The sequence below is a fragment of the Triticum aestivum genome, chromosome 4D (assembly GCF_018294505.1).
Source record: "Triticum aestivum cultivar Chinese Spring chromosome 4D, IWGSC CS RefSeq v2.1, whole genome shotgun sequence".
NCBI lineage: Eukaryota > Viridiplantae > Streptophyta > Magnoliopsida > Poales > Poaceae > Triticum > Triticum aestivum.
The window spans coordinates 18266268-18278044 of record NC_057805.1 but is presented as its reverse complement, the minus strand read 5'-3'; the positions used below and the strand labels follow the sequence as shown (position 1 = coordinate 18278044).

General features: G+C 42.1%; 1 protein-coding gene across 2 annotated transcripts in view; it reads left to right on the top strand.

Moving 5' to 3' along the window:
• LOC123095830 (ruvB-like protein 1) overlaps positions 1 to 4822 on the top strand; it is a 5594-nt gene extending 772 nt beyond the window's left edge. Inside the window, exons 2-12 of one of the 2 annotated variants that reach the window (XM_044517397.1) lie at positions 21 to 217; positions 941 to 1072; positions 1209 to 1358; positions 1728 to 1883; positions 2677 to 2811; positions 2911 to 2976; positions 3273 to 3379; positions 3580 to 3679; positions 3760 to 3851; positions 4132 to 4201; positions 4284 to 4822. In XM_044517397.1, coding sequence (XP_044373332.1) covers positions 50 to 217; positions 941 to 1072; positions 1209 to 1358; positions 1728 to 1883; positions 2677 to 2811; positions 2911 to 2976; positions 3273 to 3379; positions 3580 to 3679; positions 3760 to 3851; positions 4132 to 4201; positions 4284 to 4373 — 1266 coding nt within the window. In that variant the 5' untranslated portion in view covers positions 21 to 49 and the 3' untranslated portion in view covers positions 4374 to 4822. The remainder of the gene's footprint in view (positions 1 to 20; positions 218 to 940; positions 1073 to 1208; positions 1359 to 1727; positions 1884 to 2676; positions 2812 to 2910; positions 2977 to 3272; positions 3380 to 3579; positions 3680 to 3759; positions 3852 to 4131; positions 4202 to 4283) is intronic. The other variant, XM_044517399.1, reaches the window with a different exon arrangement.
• The last annotated feature ends 6955 nt before the right edge of the window (positions 4823 to 11777 follow it).

Here is an 11777-nt window from a genome sequence, read left to right as displayed (position 1 = left end):
TCAGGACTTCGTTTGGTTCTCTTCGCAGGCCAATGGGACGGCGATAGGGATGTCGGCGGGGTTCGTGGGGCAGGCGGAGGCGAGAGAGGCGTGTGGGCTGGTGGTCGACATGATCCGTCAGAAGAAGATGGCTGGACGGGCGCTGCTCCTTGCCGGCCCACCTGCCACCGGCAAGACCGCGCTCGCTCTTGGCATCTCCCAGGAGCTGGGCAGCAAGGTCAATTCATCATATTCCTCACAAATTGCTAGATACTTTTAGTGCTACTGTTACATGTTTTGCTGCAATGTACAACTTGTATCCGGGGGTGGCGTGGAATTGGACTAGATTCGGGCTGGTTAATCCAGATTTGGAGGCTAGGTTGTTACTGCTTTACTGGACAGTCCTTGATCACCTATTCTCTTTTCAAAAAATGCCAGCTTACTGCTCGTGAGCAGCATCTGTATGATGAACAGGCAGCTCTGCATTTTCAAGGTCTCATCTAGTTCCAGTCAGACACGCAACCAATTTAATTCGCTGAGAGCTCTGACCATTGGAGCGTTCACACCTTTTATTTTGTTGTAGCTGGGATGTTGCTAGAGTGGTTGAATTTTATTTCATCTACTTAACTAAATTGGTGTTCTGTAGTACTATCATTTTAGCCAGGAATGTGTTACCATTTGTCTTGGTCATTAAGAATTTGTTTTGAGTTCTATATTCTGCTTCTTGCTGGTCCAAAATATTTCAGTATGCTGCTCTGCCGGTTAGAAGTGTGCTGTTCTTTAGAGCATACTTACACCAAGACTCTGGAGTAAATTTGGTGGATTACTAGCATTTGCTAGCAATTTATCTGACTGTCTTGTTCATTGCATTCAATGTATATGAAATTTTGTTTGCAGTGAACTATATATTGATTTACATTTGATGTCCTGCCTCTACTTCTCTTCCTATTCTGCAATGCAGGTTCCTTTCTGTCCTATGGTAGGATCAGAAGTGTACTCTTCAGAGGTCAAGAAAACTGAGGTGCTGATGGAAAATTTCCGTAGAGCTATAGGCTTGCGTATAAAGGAAAACAAAGAAGTCTATGAAGGAGAGGTAGGAGTGACCTATATGGTCCTTTTGAAATTTGGAAAAGATATTGTTCTTGAATTAGTGTTTTACTCGATACTAACACTTTCTTTGTCATCATTTTCTACTAGAACTAATATTCGTTATTTTGCTTGCCTTTTAGGTTACGGAGCTTTCCCCAGAAGAATCTGAGAGTTCAACTGGTGGATATGGGAAAAACATTAGCCATGTAGTAATTGGCCTGAAGACTGTAAAAGGGACTAAACAACTAAAGTTAGATCCTACAATTTATGATGCTTTAATCAAGGAAAAGGTTACTGCCTGCTCCCTACCCTCCCTTGCTCTCTGCCTCTGTTGCTAGACTGTTAGGTTCATTTGTACTCTCACTTTGAATAACAGTGGGTGGATGGTGTATCTTATGTGTTCAGAATATTGTCTTTATGTAATATATTTAACCTGTGCAAACTTATGGCAAGTGTGGAAGGAAACTCACACATATGATCATATTTCCCTTGTTCATTGTTAGATATTCAGTTGTGGCATAACAAAACATCGCGAGACTTTACGTAAATTGAGATATGATGCATTATATTTGTACTTTTGTTGCTTACTTGCCTTGGCTCTCCTACTTGTATTCTGTATGAAGCTGCTTAACATTTCATCATTTGTATATGGGATGCAGGTGGCAGTGGGTGATGTTATATACATCGAAGCTAACAGCGGTGCAGTGAAAAGAGTTGGCAGATGTGATGCTTTTGCTACAGAATACGATCTTGAAGCAGAGGAGTATGTGCCAATTCCCAAAGGGGAGGTCCACAAGAAAAAAGAAATAGTGCAGGTACAAATTTGACGATAGTTCAGCCTTATAATTTTTTGCTTCTACACTTGTTCAGCCAATTCTGCATTGTACCGTCCATAAAACAATTTTTTGGTAATTGAATATGAGATAATATACTACCTCCGTTCCTAAATATATGGCGTTTGGTAGTTCAAATTGAACTGCCATAACGTCAAATATTTAGAAACAGAGGGAGTAGTACGCAATTGCAGCATATTTGTATCTAATCTGAAGGATCAAAGGTGGACGCATGATGCATTTGTTAAGATGAAGCTTATTATTATACTTTCGTGTTGCTCAAGCATGCTTAAATAGGTGGTTTCCCTGCCAGGTAGTTGTAAGTTGCTTGTTCCTGCTAAATTCCAGAAGATAGAAACGGAAAATCCATAACCTAATGATTAAGATTGCATCAAATACTTAGTCCACATTATCAATTGTGCCTTCCTGGATAAGAAACATAAGTTCACAAGCTAATAAGATCGCGCCAAATTTTTTATCATCTGCTCAAACCCAGTTAACTATTATCTTCTTGAATTGACCAATTAAGTAGGAATCGTTGTTCCTGTTCCTGTCTAAAGAAAGTTAGAATCATTCTTACATACTTACATCCGCCGAAGGACAATTAAGTTGAGCATGGTTTGTTCTCTATTTTCTCGGTGGGTGATAATCTTTTCCAATAGCATAGAGTGAAAATTCCTATTTGTGTTCTAACATAGAAGCATATTCTTCATGTTTGCAAGTTCAATGTAAATCAACTGAAAGAAGTAAATTATATATGCTTTCATCTGCATAGGACGTTACACTGCATGACCTTGACGCCGCAAATGCCCAGCCACAAGGAGGCCAAGATATCTTGTCCCTTATGGGCCAAATGATGAAGCCACGCAAGACTGAAATCACTGAGAAGCTGCGCCAAGAGATCAATAAGGTTTCAAAATTCTCATTATGCAGCATTTTATTTTTTAAATTTGGATCAAATTTTGATAGACCTATTGGAATGGGTGCCTTTTCTTTTGTTTGGTCATAGGTGGTTAATAGATATATTGACGAAGGTATTGCAGAGCTCGTACCTGGTGTGCTGTTCATTGATGAGGTATTATATTATTGTCTCATGATTGAAAATCTACTCATCTTCATAGGCTTGTTTTGGATTTCCTTAAATATGAATGAGCTTGGACTTGTTTATTTCCAACTTCTCCTATTGCCAAATAAATAAGTGTCCATCCTGTGGACAGCATTGTTCTCGTAAACTAATTGGCTTTATGCTACTAAATGGTAGTCCCTCCGTCCCAAAATAAGTGTCGCTGATTTAGTACAAAGTTGACGGAGGGAGTAGAATTATGCCTTACAGTGGACTGATTTCATTAATGAGTATAACTTTATCTGTAGGTTCACATGCTGGACATTGAGTGCTTCTCTTATCTTAATCGTGCTCTCGAGAGCTCATTATCGCCAATTGTAATACTCGCTACGAACAGAGGAATATGTACTGTGAGGTAAGAAATTTGATTTACCTGTTGTGAACTGCTCCATGCTGAACTGCAATACCAGATTCCCTGGCAGCGCCTTGCAATTATGCTCACTTTAGGCGCTTAGGCGTCAGGGCAGTGGGTGCTCGCCTTACCGCCTTAAAAACATTGCTTTTATGTACTATTTTGCCCTTATACATCTTATTATTTCTCTCTTATTTATTCAGGGGAACTGACATGACAAGTCCACATGGTATCCCAGTCGACCTTCTAGATAGGCTGGTTATCGTACGGACACAGATATATGGGCCTATCGAGATGATCCAGGTTCCTATTTCATGTCTTATTATGTGTTTTAACTTTCCTATGTAGAAATGCATTTGATGTTTGTTTATTGTGCGTTGCAGATATTAGCAATTAGAGCACAAGTGGAGGAGATTGAAATTGATGAAGACAGTCTTGCATTTCTAGGAGAGGTTGGGCAGCAGACATCTTTGAGGTATGGTTCTTGTTGTTGTTTTGGATTATGTCCACACGTTTGCGGCCCATGCCAAGATTAGAAATGTGAAATTAAATTAAAAAAATTAGCTGGAATGTGGGTTTGAAAGGACTTTCTCGAGCCTTTAAAGTTGGGACAGTTTCCACCCTGTCTTTTCACTGTCATCCCACTTTTAGTGTTCTACTATGTGAATGTTAACGTGCATGTATGTCTAGTGCAAGCATTACTATCACAGGGCCAGTTTATTGTTGGTTGTAATCGATCTTGAATCTCTTTGCAGGCATGCTATTCAGTTGCTGTCACCTGCTAGCGTAGTTGCCGAGGCTAATGGGAGAGAGAAGATCTGCAAGGTATGTGTTGGATTTCAGTAACATGTCATCTTCCTAGCCTGATCTTAGTCACCTGTATCCTGAACTCATGATCCTCTATCAGGCTGATCTCGAAGAAGTCTGTGGTCTGTATTTGGACGCAAAGTCCTCTGCTCGTCTGCTTCAGGACCAGCAAGGAAGCTACATCACCTAAACTACTCCTGCACAAGAATTCCCAGCTGCCGGCTCAGGTGACTGGACTGTCTTCCCCTAGCACGACTTGGTAAGCAGGCGCATAGACTCGAGAGCACAATCGGGGCATTGTTTTCGTAGCAGCTGCACTCTGGACTGGACTTCCATTGGCTCCAGAGGACAATTCGATTCTGGTCTATGGCTTCTCGCATTTCTGTTTGCTGATTAGATTATCTAGGAATTATCGTGCTTCTTGGTTGCCCTTGCTAATTGATGGCTAGATCTCGTTTTTCCTCTTTTACTGTCGGTCACCTCAGCATGTATCTGGTCGCGATTCCTGTGTGGGAGAAGTGGAATTTCTTGGATTATGTCTCGTGTTAAGACTGACTCAGCTTGGCGAGCATTGTCATTGCACACTTGAGCTCGATAACGTGTTGAGGTTATCCTGTAAAGTTTGCCTTGCCCTTTAAACTTGGTAGATGCATTGTTTGAGCGGCAACTAATATGCAGAGGGAGTAGATTAATCATCGTCTGTTTTTGGCTCCATAAAAATCCACTGCCACCATGGTCCTCTGTTTTGTTTTCAATCAGAAGGCTTTATTTATCAGCTCGAGTTGGAATAATTACCACATGTGGTCATCTTGATTGATAATGAGTGAATGACTCAATCCGTATCGCCAAGGACAAGGCCTCTTTGTCACTCCCGTAGAGCGAGCGTCGGTCAACACAAAACTGGGCCGTGTTAAATAAACTTGGGTGGATTCGCTCAAGGATCCCTCAAAAACACACGCGCGCGCGTGCGCGCACACATACAAAGGCTTCTTGTCCCTGGTGGATTCGCTCAAAACCACTTTTTGATTTAGTTGTTGTTGTTTTGCTCAGTCTTCTTAACGCAAACTTTTCTATTTATGGTTGTACTCAGATATTGTTGCTTTCGCTGACTCATGTATTCTGGTCCTCGTGGCCCTGACTTGTAATATAAAACTTTATGTTTGAATTTGTGTCTAGAGTTGTGTTGTGATATCTTCCCGTGAATCTCTGGGCTTGGTCATGCATATTTCTGTGTATGATTAGTGCACAGTCGAGGCGGGGGCGTCACATCGTCTTTCGATATGAGAGGATGCCAAATGCCCGCAATTACTTAGCGACTTAGCCAATTAGTTACAAATTCTAGACTGATCGATCAGATCACATCATGTCGAGCAAAGAGCTGAGAGAAGAGAAGTGACATCGCTTGGACACTCCTTCCTCTTTTGCTACTGTTGCGACCGACTTTTTTAAATGTTTTTACAGTCGTTTTTTTATTCATTTTTTTCAAAAAAGGAAGAAAAAAGTGAATATTGATATAAAATTTGGTAACAACTTTTGAAAACGTGACCTTTTAAAAAAAGTATCTTGAATAATTTTATAACTTTTGAACATATTTTTTCAAATTTTAGAACATTTTTGGAAAGTTGCAAGTATTTTTTAAACATAAATGTTTTAAAAATGTAGCAAACGTTTTTAAAGTGTGAATATTATTTCAATTATTAGAATATATTTCGAAAATTACAAACAGAATTTGAAATTTTCAGAAAAACGTGTACAGTTTTTTTTATTTTTGAAAATAAGAGGAAAAAACAGAGTAACAAAACGACTGGTTCCCGAAACCGAAATCGTTGGCGGTGCGCGTGAAATAGGATTCAACCATAATATGGACTTTATGGGTCACACCAGTCCACCGAAGCAGTCTGGAAAATTTACCTATTTGGGGCTTATTTGGGTTTAATACAGCAAATACTAGCGGGGACCGTCTCCTAGCCGGCCCAAATCACGGTTCTCAAGTAGTTCCCGCTCTCTTAGTAATTTCAGAAGAAAAATTATTCAAAAAAATCAGAATATTCTTAATCATTTTTTCAAGAAGATTACATTGACAGTAAATTAAAATGTTTCACATAGATATAAAAAAATATTCATGCATATGACCTAAAATGTTCAATTGTATTTTAAAAAATACCATGTACTAAAAATGCACTACAATTTTTTAATATATTACAAATTGGAATATATAATTAAAATTCCATTAAAACCTGAAAGAAACCATAATAACGAAAGAAACTGAATACAGAAGAGAAATGGGTAAAAGCCAAAAAAGAAATGAAGAAAAACGGGAGAGGATTTGCTCCAAATCACCTCGACTGCCTGTACCTAGGTCGGCCACTAGCAGATCCTATCTTGTTTATTCTTTTTATTCACTATCTCTTGTAAGTTTTCCTACTTTATCTTCTCCATTTCCTTTTTATTTATTTTCCCATTTTATGTTTATGTTAGTTTAGCAAATACATGAACCGAGGGAAGCTGGGTCATCAATCACTATCCATGCATGTCTGGCTAGTAATGAAAGATTGAATATTTTCATATCACAAAAACCGAAACCCCATAGGTGTTTCGCTTTTTGTCATGACATCGCAAGAGACCAAGCATGGTTTCCTCTTCCCTCCTTGGTCCCCCAAGAGAATTGTTGAATTATGGAAGTGACATTCTCACACAAGCCATGTAATAGGCTGGTATAGGCTGTGTGACAATAGTAGTTGGTTTTTTTTATAGTGGCATTAGCTGGATTTCTAGAAACACTACCAAAGCTGCTGTTTTCAGTGGCCTAGCCCAAGCAAGCAGAGCGGTAGCCATGCCTTTGATCGGGGGCTCCTATATGGCGCTTCAGGTGCCGGATCAAGGAACTGGTGCTCATGCAGCAGCTTCGCTTGGGTCGTCCCAATAAAACTAGTTGGGCGCTCGCGCGCATCCTTCCCTCGTTCGCTCGTTTTACGGTTGGTTAGTCGATGGTTGACCATTGGAACGTTGATATTTTCAAGAAAAAACAAAAAAAAAAATGAAAAATGAAAAAGTTCATGAAACATTCACGGATTTTGATGTTTTTCACAAACTTCAAAAAAGTTCACGAATATGAAACACGGTTCATAGATTTGAAAAAAAATATTCATCAAAAATTGAAAAAGATCCATCGATTTTCAAAAATATAAAATTGAAAAAGTTCATCAATTTTGAAAAAAATCTCAATTTTTTAAAAAAACATCAAATTTGAAAAAAATTCATGAGATTCAAAAAAATTCACGAATAGAAAGTTCATGATTTTAGGAAAAATCCATGGATTTTACAAAATGGAAAAAGAATGAGAAAGAGAAAAGGACAAGGAAAATAAAAAAAACAGAAAAAAACTGGCCGAAACAAAACCGGAGAAAAAGATACCCAAAACAGAAAACTGCTGCAGTTTTTATGGTTGAAGAAGTGAGAAAAAAACAAATTAGGCACAACACGTTGCCAGTTCCACTCGGCCACTGCCTCCAGTAAATGGGCCGATCTGCAGTTCAAAGCACATAGCGCGCATGATTTTTGGAGTTTAAAAACAGAAAATAAAAGTAACTGCAGCAGATATTCTTCTAGAATGAAGACTTCCACAAACTAAACACTCAATACTTTGAAGGCGGAGAGCGGATACATAGTGATGGCGTGTCGCTCCCACCCTCCCCCTTCCCCTTCCTCGGGCGACGAGAACGAAGCGAGAATAAATCCCAAATCTACTCACCTTCCTCACCTACCTCGCATCAATTCGAGCTCTCCCCACCCCCAGCTTCCACCTACCAACTCTCATGGCAGGGGCGCGCCGTCGTGGGCTGCGGATCCGGCGGCTTGTGCCGACGACTCGGGTGGCGGAGCCGCGGGTGCTCCCACCTCCGGGGGCGGTTCCCCTTCCCGAGATCGACCCCAACTCACAGGAGGCTCGACGGGAGATGCGACGGGTGGTGCGGGAGCGATTCCGCAATCGGGAGGCGTGGGGAGACCTTCACCTCGACATCCTTCGCTATGCAAACTTCGCCGAGCGCGCGCGCTTCATCGGCGACGACGGCTGCATGGATGTGGAGCTCATCTTCTGGGCGATTCAGGAAGCCGAGTCGCCAGATCCTGCACAGGCGGCGAAGTGGGCGTTCTTCAAGACGGCGAATCCTTCTCGCCTCAACATCAGGCCGCCGTCGGTGGAAGGGATTGCCAGCATTCCGCCGGAATTCCTCCCCTCGGGGGTGGAGCTGCCCCGCCGTCGCCAGTAAGGGATTCGACGCCTCGCCTGCCCCAGCACCGCGCCATCGATCCCCCTCCCTGGCCAGGTGAGGGAGGTATGCATACATTTCGCCTCCCACATACATTTCGTTCACGTTTGTTGGCTCTGCGTTCGCGGAGGATCCAGTGCAAGGTGCTAATGGATTGTGTGTCGTCTCATTTAGTTGATTCGAATGAAAAAAGGATTTCTCCTCTCATGCGCTTTGAATCACCTGATGCTACTGCCATTTCTATGGCCTCTGGACCTGCGATTAAATCAAATTTATTAGGGATTCCCCTGGTGCGTTGATTGAATCCACTAATGCTGTTGTCGTTTCTACGGCCGTTGAATCTATGAACAATTTGAATTTAGGTGATAACCTGTTTAACAGCGCGAGGGTGACAGGTCAAAAGTTGTCCTCTATTCCTACCTAGATTGCGACAGGCCCTAGCTTCAAAATTCGTGACCCTGGTAGGAAAACGTATTCTCAGGAGACGCGTTCGCGTGGACAGGGTGACCTAGAAACTATAGAAGAGCACTTTGGCCAACTCTGGCTTATCCCTTCCCCTCCCCGCCGCCGCCTACCTCCTCCACAACCATCCCATCATGTTCATCCCCTTCCTTCTGGGTTCACTTGCTGGATCCGGAAGGATTTGATCTCCTCCCACTCGTTCACGGCCGCTGATTGTCATCCTGTGCCGCGTCGTGCTTTTGATCCAATCCCAAGAACCATCAAGGTTTCGAGGGAGGGTTTGGGCCCTGGATCTCTTTCGTTTGTGGCAGTTGTGAAGCAAGGTAGTACGATGGCTGACCGGAGAGTTGCTGGTGCGGGGTCTGGAGCTGGCGGCCCCTCAAAGGCTGCTACCCAGAGAGCCAACTCGCAAGGAGGGAGGAGGCAGCCATCTGCCCCTACTTCGAAGGAGCCGGTACCAGCAGCAAAACCTACCAGATCCACAGCCTCTACGGTTGCTTCATCCCAGGTGCAGTCTTCTCAATCAGTAGAGGTGGAGATGGAGCAAGTTTTAGATCCTAGATACAAAGACATGATCTGTTTCAACTGCGGTGGTCCAGGGCATTATGTTGGGAATTGTATTAAGCCGAAAACATGCTTTATATGTCAGCAAAATCACAATGTGAATAACTGTGCTGCCTGGACTAGGGTTCAACCAACTGCTGCCTTTTTTGGCAGTGGAGCAAGTGGTCTTGGTTTTTACCATGTGGATGTCCCGATTGCTAATGAATCCAACTGGCTGAACTTTCAAAACTGTGATGTGGTTAATATTCTCAAAGGTGTTGTGGACAAGGAGTTGTTGTTAAGTATTTTGACTGCTACCTTCTGTAAAACTAGACAGTGGCCTTGGCAGATCAGGGGATTGTCCAGTAAGACATTCCTGGTGAGATTTCCACCATGGAAGAAAGTGGAGGATCTCATCGAACTGCCTGGATTCTCTTTGCCTCAAGATGTCTCTGTTACACTTACTGAGTGGAAGGGGGCATGTGAACCTTTTGGAGAGCTTGTGGAAGCTTGGGTTCTGATTGAAGGAATCCCTCCTAAGTGGTGCACGTGGGAAGTTTTTGCTCAGATTGCTTCTCTGTTTGGGGTACTGACTGATGTAGACTGGAATGGCATGTTCAGGACCTTTTTTGAGAATGTTAGAATTAAAATTGCTTGTAGAGACCCCACAAAAATTCCATTTGAAAGGCTTATTGAGATGAAGAAGAAGTTGTTTTTACTGGGCTTTACTGTGGAGGGCTTTGAACAAGTTGGTGGAGTTGACTCTGTTATTGATATTGAGGATGATGATGGGTTTGAAGGAGAAGGTGCTGCTGAGGGACAGAAGGATGAGGGTGGAAATGTTCAGAAGGATTGTTTGGAAGAATTACTTGATAGTGAGGGGGCCATTGATGAGTTAGATAAGGCTAATATTATTACTCAGAGTAAGGATAAACAGAAAGGGCCCCAGGCTGGCATGTTCTGCTCTGGTTCTGAGCATGAAACGTTTATCTTGGAGTGTGTTAATGCTGATAAAGAAGAACATCTGGTAACTGAAAAAAGAACTGACCTTAAGGATTTCTGTCCTTATGCTTTGATGGAGTCCACTCCTTCCAGACCATTGGTGAAGATTGTTGAGGGACCCAAATGTTCTGGAGGGAAGCTTGAAAGCATGGAGTACTGTGAGAGTATCCTTAAATCTGTTGACTTTTCTGAGTCTGAGGAAGAGGATTCCAAAGATGATGAACTTGAAACTCTTCCTCCTGAAGCTGTACAGGCCATTCAGAACATCTCTCTGAAAAGATCTTTGCTGGAAACCCTTGATCAGGCTCAGGACCAAAAACCAAAAGCTGAGAAGACTAAGTGGGGGCCTATACTGATTCAGAAACCTATTACTAGGGGGCATGGGAACTTGAATATCATGGAGAAAGCTGATGCTTACAAGAGGAAGCAGAATCTGGAAATTCCAAAAGAAATTAAAGGTAAATCATTCACTAATACTGATCATGACATTCTGTTTGAACAAATGAGTAAAATTGATATATGCATTGGGGGGGTGATGTTAATAGACAGGAAACCATTGACATGTTGGTTGATGGGGAAAAGGAGAGATGCTTGGCCTTTGCCAATAACAACCCTGAAATTGTCCTTCCAGATAATTTAGAATTAGATCATGATGACTTGGTTGGGACAACTTTGGATGATTACTCTCTAAGCCAGTGGGCACTGCTGATGCCTTGAGGAGAACTTCAAATGTCTTAACTAAAGCTAGGCCTTGTGGCCTGTCTCATCCTTTCAAAGTTGCTTAAATGATAGGTCTCATCTGGAATATTAGAGGGCTTGGTCAACCTGGTAAAGTTCAGTGACTTTGTGATACCATTGCTAGAGCTAACCCTGATTTTATTGGGTTTCAAGAAACTAAGAGGGAGGTTATTTCTGAGGGTTTCCTCAAAGCTGTAGATAGGAGTGATAACTTTGAGTGGCATTATTTACATGCTGTTAATACTGCTGGTGGGATCCTTTTGGGTCTTAGAGAAAGCTTGTTTGAAACTATTGGTTTTGTTAACCATGAATTCTCAGTTACAGCCACAGTTAAGAACAAAGAAGATGGTTTTGCTTGGCACCTGGTGATAGTTTATGGCTCTGCTTACCCCAGAGTTCAAGGTGGATTTTGTGGCTGAACTGCACAATATTGTTGAGTCTGCATCATATCCTATTTTGATATGTGGAGACTTCAACCTAGTTAGGAATGAGAGTGAGAAGAGTAGTGGGCTAGTTAATCGTCATACCACTTTCATGTTTAATGATTGGATTAATAGGTGGGGGCTTTTGGAGATCTC